The sequence below is a fragment of the Abrus precatorius genome, unplaced genomic scaffold (genome assembly GCF_003935025.1).
Source record: "Abrus precatorius isolate BTA unplaced genomic scaffold, Abrus_2018 Scaffold3, whole genome shotgun sequence".
In the NCBI taxonomy this organism is placed as follows: domain Eukaryota; kingdom Viridiplantae; phylum Streptophyta; class Magnoliopsida; order Fabales; family Fabaceae; genus Abrus; species Abrus precatorius.
In genome coordinates, this window is record NW_020874373.1 from 7,722,160 (window position 1) to 7,741,552 (window position 19,393).

Consider the following 19,393-nt stretch of genomic DNA (forward strand, 5'->3'; position numbering starts at 1 on the left):
TCACTTTATTCAAATTGATCCATAAAAAATTCTGTGTTGTTTTTCTGCAGAAAAATATTTTTTTAATTTTTTAAATTATATATATTATTTTTAATTTTTTTGGAAAAAATATTTCAAATTTTAACTCTACAAAAGTGATAGTTATTTTAATTTTTTATAGATACAAAATGATAATAAAAGTATAAAATACTTAAAACAAGTGATTTTATCGGGATTAAATTAATGTTTAAAATTGTTAATTGATCGAAATTTTTAACTTGTAAAATGAAATTAATTTGAGTGTAGTTTGATATAGAAAATATTTTATTTTAACTAAAACTCTTTCTTTAAAAACTAGTCAGTGAGAATCTTAACAATATAATTTTTGCGAACATTTATAAAATATATTCAATTATTATTTAATTTTTCTAATAATAATATGTCTATAATTAGTTATTGTAAGAAAAATACGTAAGTTTATGATTAATTATGACAAAAAACTTTTATTCTTTTATATAAATATAAGAACTTTTTTAACTCGAGTACTTCCTTTCGAATCTAAAAAAAAGCTTTTAGAGATCTTTTTTTCTTTTGGAAGATACAGGAGCAGAATAATCAACCTATTAATATTGGAAGACTCAAAAAATTCTTTCAATGTATTATTATTTCTGGATCCAATGAAATTTATAGGTATAAGAAGAAACTCTGTCAAATAGAGATTTTTTCTTTTGACCATCTTTCAATTATTAATACGATATATAAGGATTGCTACTACAAAGAGTACTACATCTTTGATCGTGAAATATCGATTACTTGTTGAATCCTGTGAATTGCGTGAAAATAAGATACTCCAAATTCAACTTATTTTCATTTGTTTATGGCGAAAATATATTTTGTTAATACAAAACACATTTTTTTAACTCTCCGATCACTTTTCCAAAAATGTTTATTGTGCCAACTCACTTAAGTTTATTTTGTTGTGTATTTCATCAACTCACTTATAATATAATCGATCACATGAATTCTGGTTTGAAAAAAATACATAGATTTTTAAGTGGAATTTTTTTTAAAAAAAATTAAGTTTTGATCGTTCCATAAAAAATTATTAGTTTAAATATTTAAACCTAACCTTAAAAATTAATATTAACAATTTTTTTATCGTGTATTAATTACAAAGTGTAAAGTGTGTGATATTTGGCAATTGAAAACAATGGTGTTTTGTAGATGAGGCATTTGTATTTAGAATAAAGCAATTTGTAACTAAGTATAGAATAGAATATAAGTTGCAGGAACAACTTTAGTTTTGCTTATGGTCTCCCTCCCTCCAGATTGGACAGTATTTCACTTTTTCACTCTCCACTTTCTTTGACTTTGCATATGTCCTCATTCCTCACCATTTCCATGCAATGATACATAGCCAAGGTAGTGGGAATTAGATACAGCCTCGAGTTTCATGCTTATTTTGCTTGTTTACTTTGTTGCTCGCCAAATACTTGGCACCTGTCAACAATTGAGAATATTAAACATATAAATTGAATTTTCATTTGGAATTCAATATGAGAATAATAACTTGGCTAAATAAATATATCCTTCCAATTATTCTCTACCAGAGACTTCTCACTATTTTATTTTCCTTTGCAATCCATCAATCATCTGGGTTTTCGTTTAAGGATGAACCTCAGCCCATCAATTTTTATTCCTAGCTAGCCCCTTTGACCAATCTCTGGACTCATCATTAAATTGATTCTTAGTGAACTAATATTAATCATTCATTGTATTTTATTCTCAAAACGTTACCATTTTTAATGGGTTATAACTATCCAGACTTTTCCTTTTTCAATTATTCATATATATCATCTGGAAGGAATAATTTGTCACAAAGGTAATTCAGTATTTATTAGTCGATCAATCATTATATGTTTTTAATTTTAACATATATTTCGTTTATTTAATTTTAATTTCCATACCATCGTAAAATAGTTTAATTTTTCAACCAGTTCACGTTATAATTAAAGTCATTCATTAATTCGGCGACACATTTTCTTTACGTATTAGTGCGGCAACATATTATTTAATGTTAGTTATAAAATTTAAAGTTCCTTCGTTGTCAATACTCAAATAAGTCAGTGTGATAGACAAAACTAGCTAATAAGTCAATTAGATTTTGATAAATAGATTGATGACATATATAAAGTTATAATTGTAAAGATATTTTACATTAATTAAAAAAATGAATGCTTAAAATAATTTTTATTTTCCTTAATTATTGAAATGAATGTTTAGTTTTCAATAATATAAAATTCAAATGTTTTATATAAAACAGATAACGTGAGGATAAAAATTTCAATATATGATAATTATAACATTCAATTTAGTTCAATGATCTGAACTAAACCAACCTAATTTTAGCTAAGTTGATTTAGTTTGAATAGGTTTAAAAAAAAAAAATCTTTCCAATTCAATACAATTAGTTTACATTTTATTTTATCATAAATTTATAATTTGAAAATTCACCTTATTTATTTTTTAAAGTTTATTTTAATATTTTATAAACATTTCAAAATATTATAATATAACTATTTACAAACCCAATTACTTGAGTCAATAAAGTCTATAAAAAATTGACATTCCTTTTAAATTATTTTACATTAATAGACAACTATTAGAATAAATTTACCTATTAAATTTAACCCATCATTATAGTAAAGGCATTAAATCAAAATGCAATCTATATTTATAAATTTATTGTTGACGTATAATTAATATTCTGATCGGTGTATTTCTACTGCTCTTTTATTGTAAAAAATGTGTTATTGTTTAATAAAATATTGTTGTATCATTTACAGAAATTAACATCTAATACATCAGCATCATTATTAATCAATGCATAAACATATTATTAAAAAATATAATTTTTTTTATACGAGTGTATAAAGAATAAGTTTTAACATTTTTTTACTATTGTCTAATCAATCATCTGTAACTGTACAACTATAGCAATTTGAAGTTTTAAATAATTTCATTACCAATGTTAGAATGTATTTGAAGAATTATTTTTTTATATATAATTTTTATAAATTATATATATAAAAATATATTATTTTTAAAAATTATAAAAATATAGAATTTAAAAATTACCAATAACAATTTTCAATATAAGTATAAAAATTTAAAGGTAAAAATCGAAAAGTGATAAAGTATTAAAAGTTGACAACGATAATTTTTTAAAATAATATTAAAAAATTAAAAATTGTCAATGATAATTTTTAAAATAATAATTAAATATTTAAAAAGTGCTAAAAAAAGTAATAAAAGTCTTGACCCTTTTTAGTCAAAAGTTACTAATGTCAATTTAAAAAATATTTTTTTTTTTAAATTTAAAAAACCATACATAAAAAAAAGAATGTATTTGAATGAAAACAAATAAAATGAAAGAAATAAAAATTTATCATTTGCACTAATAAAAAATTTAAAAAATGAAAAATGTGACTCACTAAAAAAGTTTTCCCTCCCCTCAAGATGGGAAATGGGTCACAACATCACTTTATCCTTTTCTTTTTACTTGATTATTTTAAAATAGAAACATTTTTTAAACATAAAAATTAGTAAATAATAAATGATTTTTTTATTAAAAATAATATAATAACAAATTTAAAAAGCAAAATAATTTTTTAATTATTAAAAAGATCATGAATTTATTTCTTTCTATTCACTCTTTCGTTCATTCAAATAATAATAATAATAATAATAATAAAATTTTCACTCATTCTTTTTTCATTCTTATCTCTTCAAATAATATATAGCAATGTAACGCAATTAAATAATGGTCCGAGCTATATACATTAAATGAAAGGAAACAATTTAATTAATTGTTAGATACTAACCATGGTTGCTTTTTGGTTTAAGAAATGTTGGGCGGGCCTGATCATCCCAACTGTCCTTGATCGTACGGGTGAAAAGTAACATAGGAAAGGTCAGCGTTGCATCTGATTCTAACCCACTTTTCCACTTCATAGGAGATATCTGATTGGTCGGTCCACAAAAGAAACCGTCGATCACGATAGTCACAAAGATCGGACGGTCCAGAATCCAACTGAGTGGAAAACAAAGTGACCCACACACCCTTCTTCTCTCTCCTCACTCTGTCGTATATATGCCTCAACCTCAAGTCTTCGAATTTGGAATGCATTTCTCTCTCATATCTTAATCGTGTATCAGCCATGCCTAAGCCCAACGTTTCAAGGTCTCTCAGATATTCGTGTCTTACCCGCTTCAAGAAAACCTCACAGTCACAACCTTGGCCTTTTTCCCCTGTATTCTTTTGAGGTTTTTATCGGGAAACACGCACACAAGCCTTGGTTGCCTCTTTTTCTCTTTTTAGTTTCTCTTTTCGATATTTTTTCTGTTTTTGCAGAAATGGGTAGTGGAGAGAAGAGTGTGAAGGGGTTTCATTTGCACCGCACACACCACCATCACCATGGGAAGAAGCAAGAGTTCAGAGGAGTGCCCAAAGGGTGTCTTGCAATCAAGGTTGGTCAAGGAGAAGAGCAACAAAGGTTCGTGGTGCCTGTCATATACTTCAACCACCCTCTCTTCATGCAGCTCCTCAAGGAAGCAGAAGAAGAATACGGTTTCGATCAAAAGGGAACCATAACCATCCCTTGTCATGTTGAGGAGTTCAGGAACGTTCGAGGCATGATCGATAGGGAAAAGCATCACCAACATCAAACTGGCTGCTTTGGCTTCTGATGAAGCTAATTAAACAAGCAAAAATTTGTAGTTGACCTGAAAATATAATTAATCTCGGGTTTCTTCGAGGTACTGATGATTTGGTCTTGTAAATTCTTAGTTTTTTCCTTTGTTGGTTGAGTGGTGATGATGTAGATGAGATGATGACGACGACAGAATGTTACATCTTTCAATTGTAGTTACCTTGTTATAATTTTGTTAGGAATCGTAATGAAAAAGAGATCCTTTTCTCTTTCTTTCTAGAAGAATTTGTCGCCATTTAATGGCATTGGAAAGAATTGAAAAGAATGAATTGACGGTAAGTAGGGCCAAAACCGGTTCTTTCTTAAATTCGTGTCGCTGAATGAATTTACCTTAGTCAATTTAACTCACATCAGCTTGTAATCACGTTTAAGGGTGTTTTAAAACAAAGCCAAAATCACATGAAGTCTAAAAATTATAAATTATAAGTTACAATGAATTTCAATAAATTTGACATAAATTTAAACTCATTAAATGCATCTTTAAATCATGTAAACGTATAAATTTTATCTTATAATATTGAAGTAAGTAAATGTGTATTTATAACTAATTAAATATGAATTCAATCACAACAAAATACGTTATGAGGTCTACAATATGTAAGCCTGGACTTTTTCATTTTCTTTCTTTCTCCATCTGATTATATTGTTGTTCCGAATGTAAGAGCCTCTTGTTTTTTTTTTTTTACTTTGGAATAGAAATTTGAAAGTAAAACATTACGCGAAGAATATTGATATTACATTGGAAGGGCCTTATCCCATGAACACAAGCATGTGCCTGTGAAAATGAATATGGACAGTAAAGTAAAATTGTAGGCATAGGGTGTGGACCGTTTCTGGCTCTAAAATCTGAATGCAGCTGAATCATAAGATTTCTTTGCAATGAATGCATGGTAGGAGAAGTAAAATAGTTTCATTTCATTTTATTAAGGTAATTGCATATAAATTAAGAAGTTTATTAAATAATTTTAACAACAATGACTAAATCAAAATTTCAAAATACCCTAATAAATTTTATTATTAATAATTAAGTAAAGTAATTAAATAGTTTTTACATATAAAATTTATTGTTATACGTCCGATGCTACAAAGAAATGTATTTTTAGTCTCTAAAAGCTTGAAAGTTAAGGATCCACAAAATACAAGGTTTTAACCAATCATGGCTCTAAGAACATAATATTAGCTTATTCTGACACTCAAAATACTAAATGCATATAAATTTTATTTAATATATATTTTTAATAAAAATGAAAAGAGAATGTTTAATAAAAAAAAACCTTCAAACCCTTTCCCTACACAAGGGAAAACATTCACTAAATGCTTCTCACTTCTCCTTTTCCATAGAATGATTAATAATATGAAAATTTCCTTATTAATTAGATCTTTTGAAAAAATGTTTTTGATACTATCACTTTATTAGTATTTTTATTTAATTTTATAGATGTACTAAATGATAAAATTAATGCTTCTTGAATACCTTTTTTAGACATTAAAAAATAAACAAAATTTAATAAAATTCACTATTAAGAAATCCATTTTAAAACGTGTGGAGTACTAAAAAAGAAGGTTGCTGCTCCTTGGACCGCATTGAATTGGGCGGGTGTATTTGTTCCTCGTTTGGTAACGTTCTGGCGGTTCTGATACGACATATATCTAAAGGGCAAAAAATATTGAAAAGTAGACACATGACATACATTTAAATTTCCATTTGAAAACTCAATATATATATATATATATAATTAAGTGACAATTAATTTTGTCTTCAAATGAAAACAAGTATACATAGACATTAAAAAATATAATAACGAAAACAAACGGGTAGTCTATCCTCTCTATTTGAAATAGAAGTTCCAAGCACTGCAGTTGATGTTTTTAAAAACAAAATTTAAATAAGAATAATAAATATAAATGTTAATACATACCAGATATAAATATTATCAATGTAATATACAGTGAAATCACTTGTCTTAAGAAAGAGTTTTAAAATGATTTTATATATATATAAAGAGATCGGACCTTTAATTTTAAAGAAAAAACTATAAAAATATATTTTTTAAATTATGATATATAATATTTATGTTTATTAATATAATGCATGTTAAGATTTAAATAAAATAGAATTTTCAAATTGTATTAACTACATTTAATAATAATATTTTATTTTTCATAATAATAATGATAAAAATAAAAAATATTTAATGTAAAAAAAACATATAATTTAATAATAAAATAGCTCCTATAAATCTTCTTATTCAATGGTGAAGATTTTTAAGAGCTATTATCGGTTTTAAATAAAAGTTAATTATAAAATAAATTACAAAATTTTACCAAAAGAATATTATTGAGTAATAACTTAATATTAGATAGGTCTTTATTAGTATAAATTTTTTTTTTATTAAAAACTGTTATTGTCAAGTGATGTACTTTCCACAGATTCTTTATTTTTTTTATTATTTAATTAAATTGGATATTATCGTGAGATGAGAGAAAGGTAATGGAACTACTACGGATTGTCAAAGTCAAGCAACCTCTCCTTCTAATGCAGCTTGGTCTATGAGTCCGTTCCTTGTAAATGTTTTAATATTTAGTTTCTCGCCTGAAAGTCTTTAATAATCTAATATACATGGTTTTCAAAATTCACTCATTTTTGTGAGTTGATAAACAGCTACTAGTCTGTTGATGACGATTGAACCCATCGTCGTTTCATGCCGGAAAACCCGTAGGTGGTGCACGGTGGATGGTGGAGGAGGAGGAATTGAAGCTGTTGAGGCAAAGCATGGAGAGAAGGTGTGTGGGTTCCATTGAATCCTGGAGTTGCTCATCTGGGTTCTACACATCAATGAGTTATCACCCATTCTTGAAGATTTTCTTGAGCTTTTTCTGTCGTTCTGATTAATTTTACATTACAATTTAGCAAAGTTTCACCATCTTTAATTTTTTTTAAAAATAAATATCGCCGCCAGTGTAGTTACACAATTTAAGAGGTGTTATAAATTTTGCAATTTTCATGATAAAGTTTATTTTTAAAAATAAAAAAAATAAAGTTTTACGAGTGATAACAACAAAACTTATGCCATGTGACTAGATTCACCATAGATAATTAGTTTTTAAAAAAATTATAATTTAGTAATTTATTTAAAAATAATAATAATTAAAAAAAGGTCACAAGTTCAAGTTTCATTTGAGTGTAAAGACATGCATATCTAACACTATTTATGTTTGCACAAGGAAACATAACCAAGAGTCATGCCTTTCGTCTGAGTCATATCTTTTTAAGATTAAGTCATGTTAGACTGTATTTCGTAGTTGCTGTAATACTTTGATGTTGCATTACCTGCATCTGAATCCTATACGTATCCATTTTCATTACAGTAAGTACAAGATTAATCCTATTTTCTGATTCTACTATTATACTCACTAATTTTATTATTATAATATTTATATATACATGCACAAGTAACTACTCTTCGTCTCAACCTCATTGGGTCAGCAGATTCGTTGTCAACCTCTTTAAACTCATCATTCTTGAATCTATCAAAGTGACACCAATCAAAAGATATAGTCTACTTAAAATTATAATTTTTATATGTTATTTTTCTTGCATTAAGTTTTATATACGAATTTATTAGAACAAGTACTTAATTTTCTAATTTTTCATTAAAATTATTAGTATTTATTAAATTACCCATTACATCGCTTTTAGAAAGAACTGAAACTGGGTTAAAATAAGTAAATATATTGTTGTTATAGAAGTCTATGTATCGCATATAAAATTCAAAACATTGTAACATAACTGCGGACTAGGATTGGATTAACGAGCTAATTTAACCAACACAAGCTTAGTCCGTAAACAAATTAATATTAAATGGGTCTGCTAAATGAATGACCTCATAAAACTATCAACATGTATTTAGTCCACGTTAGCCGGCAAAATTGGTCATATAGAATCATAAAGTAACAAGTTTCACGCCATTTTTATTTATTTTTAAGTAAAAGATTATCTCTACCAATAATAAAGAAAAATAGTACGTGCTTGTGAACTGTGCTTTTAGGATAGGGTTAAAGTTTGTGTCCTGGAGTAACCCATTATCAGAAAGGCCTTTGGCTTCGTATTTATGTTAATGTAATCTTAGGTCAATCAATACATAGATAATTATGATCTTCCGTGATTAAAACACAGGTAAAAAAGTATTTTCATTCTTTAAATTAATTTATTTTATGATAAAATATATAAAACAAATAGACTATAAAACTTAAAAAATGAATCGTCTAAATTGGTGCATCCATGAAACATGAAACGTGGGCAGGGTTGTGTGTCCCCGTAAATGCACACATCACGTGAAATGCTGGAATGTTTCCGCAGAGACTGACAAAAAATTCAACGTCGATGTCTGGCGGTCCAACACAAAAAATGAGGTACTTAAACCAAAATCTTTTCAGACAAAAAAATATAACCAAAATATTTTCTTCTTACATTTTGGAAGTAAGCACAAGCAAGAAAAAAAGACTCACAGGAAGGCCACACCCCTCGATCCAGTCAATTCCCTTCCTTTCTATCTTATCCTTTTTCATTTTTTATTTTATAGGTATTTTAAGTGAATATATTATGATTCTTTAATAAATTATTGTTTAGATTTTAATACTTGTGATATTAGACTAATTTTAAAAATTTAATCTCACTGTTATCTAAAAAAACTATTCTCATTTCTAACTTTTAAGTGGATTGCGTTTGTAATGTCCTTGGTTTTTTAGTTTTGAGCATATTTTTTCAAATTTATTAATAGTTATAAAAATATTAACTTTTTTATTAAAATTAAATTTAAGCAGTTAATAATAAAATAATTTTAATAGAAAATATTTATTATTTTTGTATATTTAATGTAATAAATATTGTATTTTTAACAAAAAAATATTACCTTTAAACATTTAAATAAATCTTAAAGATTAAAATTAAAAAATTGATAAAAATATTATCTAAATTTTTTATAGGACTTATATAAATATAATATAATTTAATTTTAGTCTTGTAAAATTTTACGATAGTTTCTATATATTTTTTTTAGATGACATGATAAGTATCTAATATTATTATGTTAGTGATTATTATGAGGTGTCAAATGCTATGAAATGTTAACTTTATCAGTCAGCAATAATAGAGACTATTTTTAGAAGTTTTAAAATGCATGAGTATCAAAATTAACAAATTATTTTATACAACTAAAAATAAATTTAATTTTATTTAAAGAATTTAAAAATGCATTTATTTTTTATTTTAAATATAAAACCTTAAAATTATGAAACAAGTAAAAACAAGATGATAGTTTTAAGTATTTGTAGATTTTGAAAAAATAAATGTTCTTACAAATTAAATAAATCATAATATACTCATTCGCACTTTTTAGCTTTTAAATATATGCTTATTTATTTTTCAAACAAAATTCAAAATGTTTAAAACTTCTTTCATATATCATATATAATAATTAAAGAGCGTGGTTTTGAGTCAAATAAAAATGCACAAGTTGTTTGACTACATTTGATGAAACATATCAATTGTATATAAATATTACATTTGATTTTCTATATAAGATTTTGTGAATTGTTATTTGCATTATTTTTTAACAAACATACCCTTTGTAGAGATAAAATAATTATTTAAGTGAAAAAATTCAAATATGTTCTCATTTTTAAGGATAATTTTTAAAATTTGATATAAATTGTTGATAAGTTTAAATTATTTACTAAATTAACTATATTTCTTAATTCTTATGATCAGTAAAAAAAAATGAAACAATCTTTACTTCTCTACGTATTAAAATGTCTCTTGGATTTCCATTGAAGCACAGAGTTTAAAACTAAACAGAATACAGGCTTTCAATTTTTACGTTGCAAGTTCTAAAAGATGTGATGCATTAACTCTCATCATAGAGAAAGATGAACTCCAATAACTAAAATAACATTCGTATAAGGAATCTCTCATGACTAAATCACTTTATTGGAATCCCAATCCTCCATCCCCCTCTCTCAAGATCCACCCTCCTTCAAAAGAGAAAATTACAAAATGTGTTTAATTATTATTTAGTTTACTAAACGAAAAAAAAAAACTTTAGAATTAATCAATTTAAGAAAATTTTTATTCGTTTATACTTGATAAATATTTTTATTCTCTTGTACTAAAAATATAGTTATTCTTATGCTAGACTCTAACCTTACTGTAATATAATCTTCACAATAAAATCAATTGCCAGATAATGGCAGTAAAAAACCATATCGACACAAATTACTTTGATTTTGACTTTGAAGTCCTATTTGGCATTCACAAACAAATGAATAAGCATGGGCCCAAACCCGTAGGGACATGTCACCTGCAAAATAGGGCAAGAGGAAGGATTTTAAACTTAATTGACTCAATATTCCCCATATTAGCTTCCCTAGCAAATTCATTTATACACATTCTTCTTTTCCTCACCCGGACAGAAAAATGAAAAAATTCCTTAAAAACCTATAAATCTTCTTTACTTTGTTCCCATCTTTAGATGCCAAAAGGGCTTGAGACTAACGGGGTCTTGGGATTGAAGTCCTGATAGTCACGCCATGCAAAAATTTTGTATATCCAAGTAAACTAAGCTTTCCGTCAGTATTTCGTATCCAATCTTTGAGATGTGAATAAGCTGAAGGACCAAGATTCAACTCCTGCGGCCATAATAAAGAACATAGACCAACATTATTATAAATGATACACATTAATGATGATTGATAGTCACATACATGAAAGTAAAATTTCACTCTCCTAGAACATTTTTCATCTCTTAAATCAACTTTTCTCCCACCACTCATATCCTCATTCCTTTAGTGATTGGTTAGAAATTCATTCAATAACACCTTTCACAAAGAGTCATTTTTACCAAATAGCATTGCTGTTTCAGTAACAATGATACTTACCCTTGCTAACTCTTCAATTGATATCACACGGTTGCCTTCTCTCTCAAAATGCTCAAAAGCAGTGTTGGCAATATCTTCCCACCTATCAAGTGCCTCCAATTGATATGTACTAGTTGCAGCAGCACAAAATTCTTCAAAATCCATCTTTCTATACGCAAGTGGTTCCATCTATAAAATTATTCAAGCCATAAAACGAAAGATAGTTTAGTCAAAACAGGGAATTAGGTGTAGAGCACTTTTCCCATTGTTTTAAGAATATAATAATAGAGTATCATGACAAAAGGAGATAGTTATAATATAAAAAATAATTTTAAGACTCAACAGTGATGGTTTCCATGCAACAAATTGCACTCAATAATACAATTATGCATTAGCAGTCTAATCCCCAATACTTGGCTCAATAGAGTATCTTATAAACAATAATGTGGATTGAATTTTTCCTCTAGAAAATTTCTTCACCCATGGTAAGAAGACTAGTTGTTTGGGCCAAATATCCAAAATGTAAAACTACGAACATATAAGCACAAAGAGGTTAATGTAATGGCATGGCATTAGTAAAAGAAATTGTTTATACACATTATAGAAGAATAGCTCACCACGTGGATGATCTCAAGAACCTTTGACTCCCTCATGGCATCAGTTGCATGACGTACAAGAGCCTGCAAAGTTCAATTAAAAACTGGTTCATAATCATCCAAATTCATAAAAGAAATGACAGGTAGCAAAGGAAGACCACAAACTTTCAAAACAGGAAAAATACACATTCACACGGGAATAAACAGATTTTTATTTATTTTGTTGCAAAAACAAGCAAAGGAAATCGGCATTCTCTGACAGACATGAAAAACATAAAAGAAAAATTTTAACTTTATCAACCATGACAACACAGGAAGAATTGACAGTGAAGCAGAAGATAACCATTTTGAAATTATCAAGGGAGACATGCCCATCTCTATTTGGTTCCAACAATCTGAACTGGGCTCGAAGATACACCAACTGATCCTCTGTCAAGGCTTTTGAAAGTGCCTGAATAAAACAAGTGAAAAAGATGAATCATAATCTAGTGCAGAAAAAATAAACAAACTTCAATCGGTCCTTTAGTATTCACAAGATGAATGTGTGATTTTTTTTTTCTTTTAAAAATGAGAACTCCTCAAAAATTTTATATCATACAACCACCACTTTTATATTAGACCTTCCCTTTAACACAACAAAATTGTTTTTTTTTTTTTCATAACAAAAAGCATATAAAAGCAGTACACATCTCATGCATCATAACAAACCTATTGATCAATAGCATAAAATTCAAAATGAAAAAAGCATGAAATAGTGGTTTAGAAAGAATATGAAATGATAAATGCATAGAAAAACAAAGTAGAAAATACAATATAAAATGTAGGAAAAGTTAGCACTTTGCTCTTCTAACACTATTTTTAGTTTCAGTTTTGTTTTCTAACTTTCTGTTTCATTTTGGTAATCCAACTTTCAAACATTAATTAAATAGGTCCTTTTTTTTGTTAACTATATTTAACTTCATTAATTACTATCTCTGTCTTTTTCTCTTAATTACTATTGTCGTTATCATCATTGTTTTCTTTTTCCTTCTCCTCCAATTAGATTGACATTGTTTAATGTAATTAATAAAAAATGACTTATTTGATAGACACTTGTTAGAGTGCCAAAATAAAATTAAAAACAAAGAGTTAAAGAATCATATCTGAAAAATAAACATAGAAGATTAAACAAAAATAAAAGGTAAAGGTAGAGGACTAAAGTACCAATTTGCCACAATGTATTCAAATTCAGCAAAGAAGGCAGACAGGAAAATTGGAAGGAAGAACTAGATCAAAGAAATTAAGGAGGCGCATTCAATTTATATTATGTATAAATTTTGCGTATTCCTTATGAAATATAGGTACAGGTTTGCTTTAGTATGCCTAGGTATGTACATACACATACACGCACACATATATATAAATACTTGTACCTTAGTGTATAGAAAATCGAGATCTGCATATATATTACCAGTACCATAATTTCCATTTCCCATTTTTAAAAAATTTAGAAGCAAATGGAGAAAACAAGAAATCAAAACCAAAACTATAAAACATTTTTTTAAATGATAAAGAAAAAAAGTCAAATTGAAAATGAAAACCAAAATCTAACCACTGCCTAAAGTTCAACTAAACATATGCATAATCAAGGAGATGAAATAAAAAAATACCTTTACTGCTGCACGTTTGAATGGTGTTGCATGAAGATAAGACTTCACCAATTTATAAATTAATATATCTAAAGGGATAGGACGATTGTCATCCCTCAACCAGGGGTGAGCTGCAGTTACACCAGTGTGTATTAATTAGTTTTAAATTTCAATTTGAAACAACATTGTTACTATCATCATGTACATCTATCACTAACAGTACAAAGAGAGCTATCGTTTGGCTGACAACAATAACATAAACTCCGCTGCTATATGGTAGAAATACCAGAAAGACAATGATACTTTTTGTTTATATTGATCTATTCTCCATCTCATTGAGACAGGATAGTTATGGTGTGAAATTCCACAACCAACAAGATGGATGTATTTTGTTCAATTTATAATAATAATCTCCAGGCAAATGGTAACTAGTGTCCTCACGGCATTGGTTAAGAAGACAAAAGTTCAAAGTTTTTAATTGAAAAAGAAAGCATTTATATATCAAAATCACAAAAATCATTTAATGCATTTAAAAGGAGTATGAAATGCTTCTTAACCAGTGCCCTTCAGTACTCATGAGCATAACCTTAGTGTCATAATGTTATACTTTGATGTGTGACTTACCACAAATAAGAATCCCATGATGTGATATAAAGGAACATTACACAGCATCTAACCCCTTCCATACATACTAAACTGATAAGATAACTTACTTAGAGCTTGGGCAGCAGTCATTCTTTTCCTGTAGTCCTTATTTAGGAGCCTTTTAACAAAGTCCTTGGCTTCTGCAGATACAGATGGCCAAGGTAAATCATCAAAATTAGGATCAGCTCTGAGCACTGCACGAAAAATTCCAGATTCTGTTCGTGCCCAAAAAGGCCGACTTCCACACAATAATATGTAGGTAATAACACCAATACTCCAGATATCTGCTTCCACACTGTATGACCTGTGGAGGACCTCAGGTGCAACATAATATGCACTTCCAACAATATCATTCAGCCGTTCATCTGTATACCAATACACATTTATGTGTAAATTAAAGGATTAGCTTTATATCCACAAAAAATCTACTAAAGCACAAATGAAAGGCAGTGGCAGTCTTAGATAATGATTGAATGGCACAAGATCACCATGGCAAATACTGGACAGCAAGCACTTCCTAATGTCACACATGCATTCAGGATGATAATCAGAACCCAGTGATTAAGGAACTAAGCACTTTCTAGTGTCACATGTCATTAGTTTTCTTTTCTTCATAATATCAATGGGTGTAAAATGTGAAAAATTCAATATGAAACCAAGTTGACCTCAGTTTCTTTTCACAAAGTTGTGGATAGGAGTGGAATGGAACCCAGCTAGTCGACACAGGACCTAATGAGACATAACAACTCGTAAAGTCTCAATTGATATCCAAAATTAGAAGAGACTGAAATAACATGGTTAAATGCTTTGACATTATAAACACTAAAACAGCCTCCTCAAAAGTTAGGATTAGGACGATGTCAATAGCCCCAGTAAAGTGAGCATGCAGTAGATAGTTGCCTATTAGTATATTGACAGTAAAAATAGATTGTTTTGCAAGGAAAATGAAAATTAAGGATATTCCAAATATTACCTGGCCTGATGAAGTCAGACAGACCAAAATCAATAAGCTTCATATCAGCATCTTCACTTCTTGAAGTAAAAAGAAAATTCTGTAAAAATGAACTCATAAAAGAGAACCATCAATACTTTTATCCATAATTAATTAAGCCATGAGGTTATTAAAGAACATGATGTAACAAATTATTATAGGCAAGAAAATTTAAAGCACAAACCTCGGGCTTCAGGTCACGGTGCACAACACCTTGAAGATGACAAAAGGCAACTACACTTAGAATCTGCAAAACTATAACTTTTGCATCCTCCTCTGTATACTTCCCTCCCCTAGACAGAAGTGAACATTCTTCAATCAAATTTAAAATTTAAATCAAGTTAAAAGTCACAAAAATGGAAAAGGACAACCCAACAGATGACACTCAAAACATTGTTCAGTCTTTGGGAGAGGGGGGCAGGAGGGGCAGAGGATGGATGAATACATTCTTACACCATAAACAAAAGATGTTTCCACAGCTAGAACCTATGACAGTTAGGTCACAAGGCAACAACCTTACTCTTGTCACAAGGCTCATCATCTTAGAAATCAAAATCACAAACAAGACAAAGAAAAACTAACCTTGACAAAATTCGGTCAAGAAGCTCCCCACCTTCACACAATCTGGTAAGAAAATAGAATTCCACAAGATCACTATATGATGATGCCATATTAGAAGCATCATGCTCTCCCCAATTCAACTATTACTAAACATAATGTATCCTCAATCAAAATATATTTTGAGTGGAAACTTAAGAGGTTTTTATTATGTATTCAAAACGTGCAGTTGAACTCATTAAAATATCTAAAAAGGAAAAGGCATAAAGAAAAAGTGTCAAAAACAGAGAAACTGGAAATTAATTGCAAGATTGACACCAAATCAATGAGTATAATAAAACCCAACACTGAATTCATTGTGGCCATTTATTATATGCACAAAAAAAAACATATCAAATATTCAGTTCTCTAGTGATCCAACACTGAATTCTCATTATAGACAATACTTAGAGCAAGATAAATGACATACTCCATAACTATGTACACATTGTTGGCATCCTCGCAAGCATCATGAAATTTGACCAGATGCTTATGGCCAGACAGAGCCTTTAACAGCTTCACCTCTCTACGAACATCTTCAATTGCTATTGCTGTGGTCATCTGCAAAATCAATTTTATTAAGATGCAGTAATAAGTCACTTTAACATTTCAACAAATTACTGTTTAGAAACTTGAGCTTAACTCACTCCTAAACGCTAGCCCATAGAAAGAGGACTGCTTTAACCCTTATAAGGAGTATTTTAACTCTATTCCTAACCAATGTAAAACATCTTAACAATTACCAATCAAATGATCATAGTTTGTAAATCGCGAATTTATGAATAAATTGGTGGGGTGCGGTGCTCTCTGCAGTTGCATATGTCATAAGACTTATTTGGGCCACATAGCAAATGTGTTTTAAGACATTTTCCCAAAATGTGATTCATAACGTACAAGGCGAACAATCTTGCTTCTTTTGGTAATAAACAAATATGGCGTTAGAAATTAACGGAAGGCATTCAGTATGAGTAATTTGCAAATGACAAAACTGCATGTAAGTACCAACTGAGAGCAATATACATGTGTATACTCAAATACAACACAAACAATGCTTACATGGCAAGGGACAAACAACTTGAAAAAAGGACTTTATAACTTACCTGAAGTTCCGTCGGTTATGGAAAAGATTTCAAAAGAAAGAAAAGATGATGGGAGATCTCAAGGCTACATAAGCACAACTAAACATACTTAAAAAGGCAAGATGTAGGAAATTACGGCGGTTTTATTGGATAGTAGCACATATTATTTATAGGAATAATCATGCAACAAAATTCAAATAGAAATTTAGTAGATCCAGTTAAGACAGTTCTTTCATTCATAACAAGGAAACTAGCACAGTTTTCAGCCAGGTTGTACATTGCTTTGACATCCATAATATACACACTCTTAATATTTTCATGAACTCTTGTTTTCAAGGAAAAACTGACTCGAGTGGTCTTGAGGCCATTTATTCTAGACACCATGAATTTTGAACTTATCCCTTTATCACATAATGCTATGTTTCATTATTTTTTTGTCCCTTAATAATATTTCAAGGATTGACCAAACCAGATAGAATGAATAAACATCATAACACATGGGTTACATCATTTTCAGGTGCAAATTTCAGAACACCAACCTGGCACAAAATTTCTTGACATGATGCCAGCAGTTCGATCACCACTATGAAAGAAAGGGGGCAAAAACAATGCACAACAATAGGACAAGCATCATGTCAAGATCCTATTATAAAATAAGAATATCATTGATTCCTGGCAACGAATCAAGCAAAGATCAACACTGAAGGGGCGAAAAAATCAACCCAAATTGTCCAAATGCCATCACAAATACAAAGTCCAAAGCAATCACAATCAAGCAGCCCAGACAACATAAATACAAAAGAAAGAAGAAAGTTACAATAAGATTAACATTTATTTTCTTATATACTTTTTTGGCGAAATAGAAGATTGTAGTAAGTGATAGATAGATATGATTGGCGGCGAAGTACCTTGGCCTTGGAAATGATTTTAACAGCTACAGGGTGGTCTTTGAGCTCACCCTTCTTGCCCCTGGCGGAGCAAGTATGACCAAAATGCCCTCGCCCCACTTCCTTCCCAAGCTCATACTTAGCTCCAAAGTTCTTGCTATATCCAAAGCTCTTATCCAGCGACTGTTCCGCCTCCGCCCCACGCTCCTCCGGAATTGGGCCCTCTTTGGGCTTCGCCTGCCCAAGCCTCTTCGCCAGAGACGCTCTTATATGCTTTGCCGGCGAAGGCGGTGGAAAAGGTCGCCGAAAGAACCTCCTCGGCGTCGAGGCCCTCGCCGGTGACGGACTCGGGTTCACTCCATGAGGGTAGGGGCTCGGCCAGGGGCTGGCATGCGAGGAGGACCGAGCCGGCGTGTTCTTCACCGACGGAAAGCCGTTGGCGACGCCATCGGAGGAGGGCATCGGGGAGCGAGAACCGTCACCGGAGGCGGCAATTATGGTGGTGGTGTTGGGGTCATGTTCGTTCCCCGCAGTGGGATTGGTTTTGCCGTAGCACTGGCCCATGGCTGCACAGGCTCGGTGCGATCAGGGCTTGGGCTCGGGTTTGGGCTCAGTCAAAGTTGGCACATCACATGAGATGCTTCCAGAACCTTCCACCCGGATCGGATTACCGGCGGCCGAAGACAGAGATCTGCTGCGGGAAAACGATAAAAGCAGAGAATTTCAGTCAGGTAGAGTGAGAAACAAGTTTTAGAGAGAGAGAGAGACAGGGACAGAAACAGAGAAAAGCAAAGACAAGGTGTGTTCGAGTGTTGTTACAAGTAACAAACAAAGCCGAAGCGTGACACAACAAAAGGGCGACTGAATTTGGGGAACTCTAAGCAGCTTCGCACTGCATATCTGCCAACAGTTGCTACGTTCGATTGGCGCAATCAGAGCCGTTGGATTCGCTTTGGGTATTTTGCCTCTGCTTTTGGTTTTGTCTTTTTGTGGCTTTTTATTTAAATTGTGAATTTTGAGGGTGTGGGGCATGATGTGGTTGAATGTGCCAGGTGGAGAGAGATTAAAGAGGGGGATTTAGGGCAGTGGGTGGAGTGGATGGCAGCGGATAAAAGTGCTTTGCCTAAAGCCTATTCCATGGAATCAGAGCTGACGAAGTGGCAGTCATACAAAGACACGGCCTGGTCCGAAGCTTCGAATCGAAGACCCAATTCTCTGTGGGACGGACTTTGCTGCCCTACTGTGCTCTCTTCTCCATTTGGACTATGCTTTCTTCTTATTCACTGCTATTCTTATGGATCAGA

The 19,393-nt window shown here is 30.4% G+C and overlaps 2 protein-coding genes across 3 annotated transcripts; one reads left to right on the forward strand and one right to left on the reverse strand.

Moving 5' to 3' along the window:
- Positions 1–4,172: 4,172 nt before the first annotated feature.
- Positions 4,173–4,745, forward strand: LOC113863249 (auxin-responsive protein SAUR32-like). Its single transcript, XM_027496762.1, has 2 exons — positions 4,173–4,305; positions 4,394–4,745. Exon 2 carries the CDS (start codon positions 4,396–4,398, stop codon positions 4,726–4,728), a length of 333 nt encoding a protein of 110 aa, XP_027352563.1. The 5' UTR covers positions 4,173–4,305; positions 4,394–4,395; the 3' UTR covers positions 4,729–4,745.
- Positions 4,746–10,981: 6,236 nt separating this feature from the next.
- On the reverse strand, positions 10,982–18,936 carry LOC113861318 (CDPK-related kinase 3). 2 transcript variants are annotated; one of them, XM_027494059.1, is made up of 11 exons: positions 18,111–18,936; positions 16,554–16,684; positions 16,109–16,150; positions 15,711–15,819; positions 15,509–15,587; positions 14,604–14,900; positions 13,912–14,021; positions 12,606–12,713; positions 12,284–12,346; positions 11,688–11,855; positions 10,982–11,438 (listed from the first exon to the last, which is right to left on the reverse strand). In XM_027494059.1, exons 1-11 carry the CDS (start codon positions 18,651–18,653, stop codon positions 11,301–11,303), a joined length of 1,788 nt encoding a protein of 595 aa, XP_027349860.1. In that variant the 5' UTR covers positions 18,654–18,936; the 3' UTR covers positions 10,982–11,300. The 2 variants fall into 2 exon arrangements, with proteins under 2 accessions (XP_027349860.1, XP_027349861.1); XM_027494060.1 differs by having other exon boundaries at positions 11,053–11,438; positions 14,604–14,675; positions 18,111–18,896.
- Between the last annotated feature and the right edge of the window lie 457 nt (positions 18,937–19,393).

What these genes read in the sequence shown, in the direction of transcription:
- LOC113863249 (XM_027496762.1), top strand. Translation starts at nt 4,396, where the DNA reads ATGGGTAGTGGAGAGAAGAGTGTGAAGGGGTTTCATTTGCACCGCACA.
- LOC113861318 (XM_027494059.1), bottom strand. Translation starts at nt 18,653, where the DNA reads ATGGGCCAGTGCTACGGCAAAACCAATCCCACTGCGGGGAACGAACAT. An exon ending in GACTGCTGCCCAAGCTCTAA is followed by an intron (nt 14,022 to 14,603) that starts GTAAGTTATCTT and finishes GTGTAACTGCAG; the next exon opens with CTCACCCCTGGTTGAGGGAT. An exon ending in CAATTGAAGAGTTAGCAAGG is followed by an intron (nt 11,439 to 11,687) that starts GTAAGTATCATT and finishes TTATGGCCGCAG; the next exon opens with GAGTTGAATCTTGGTCCTTC.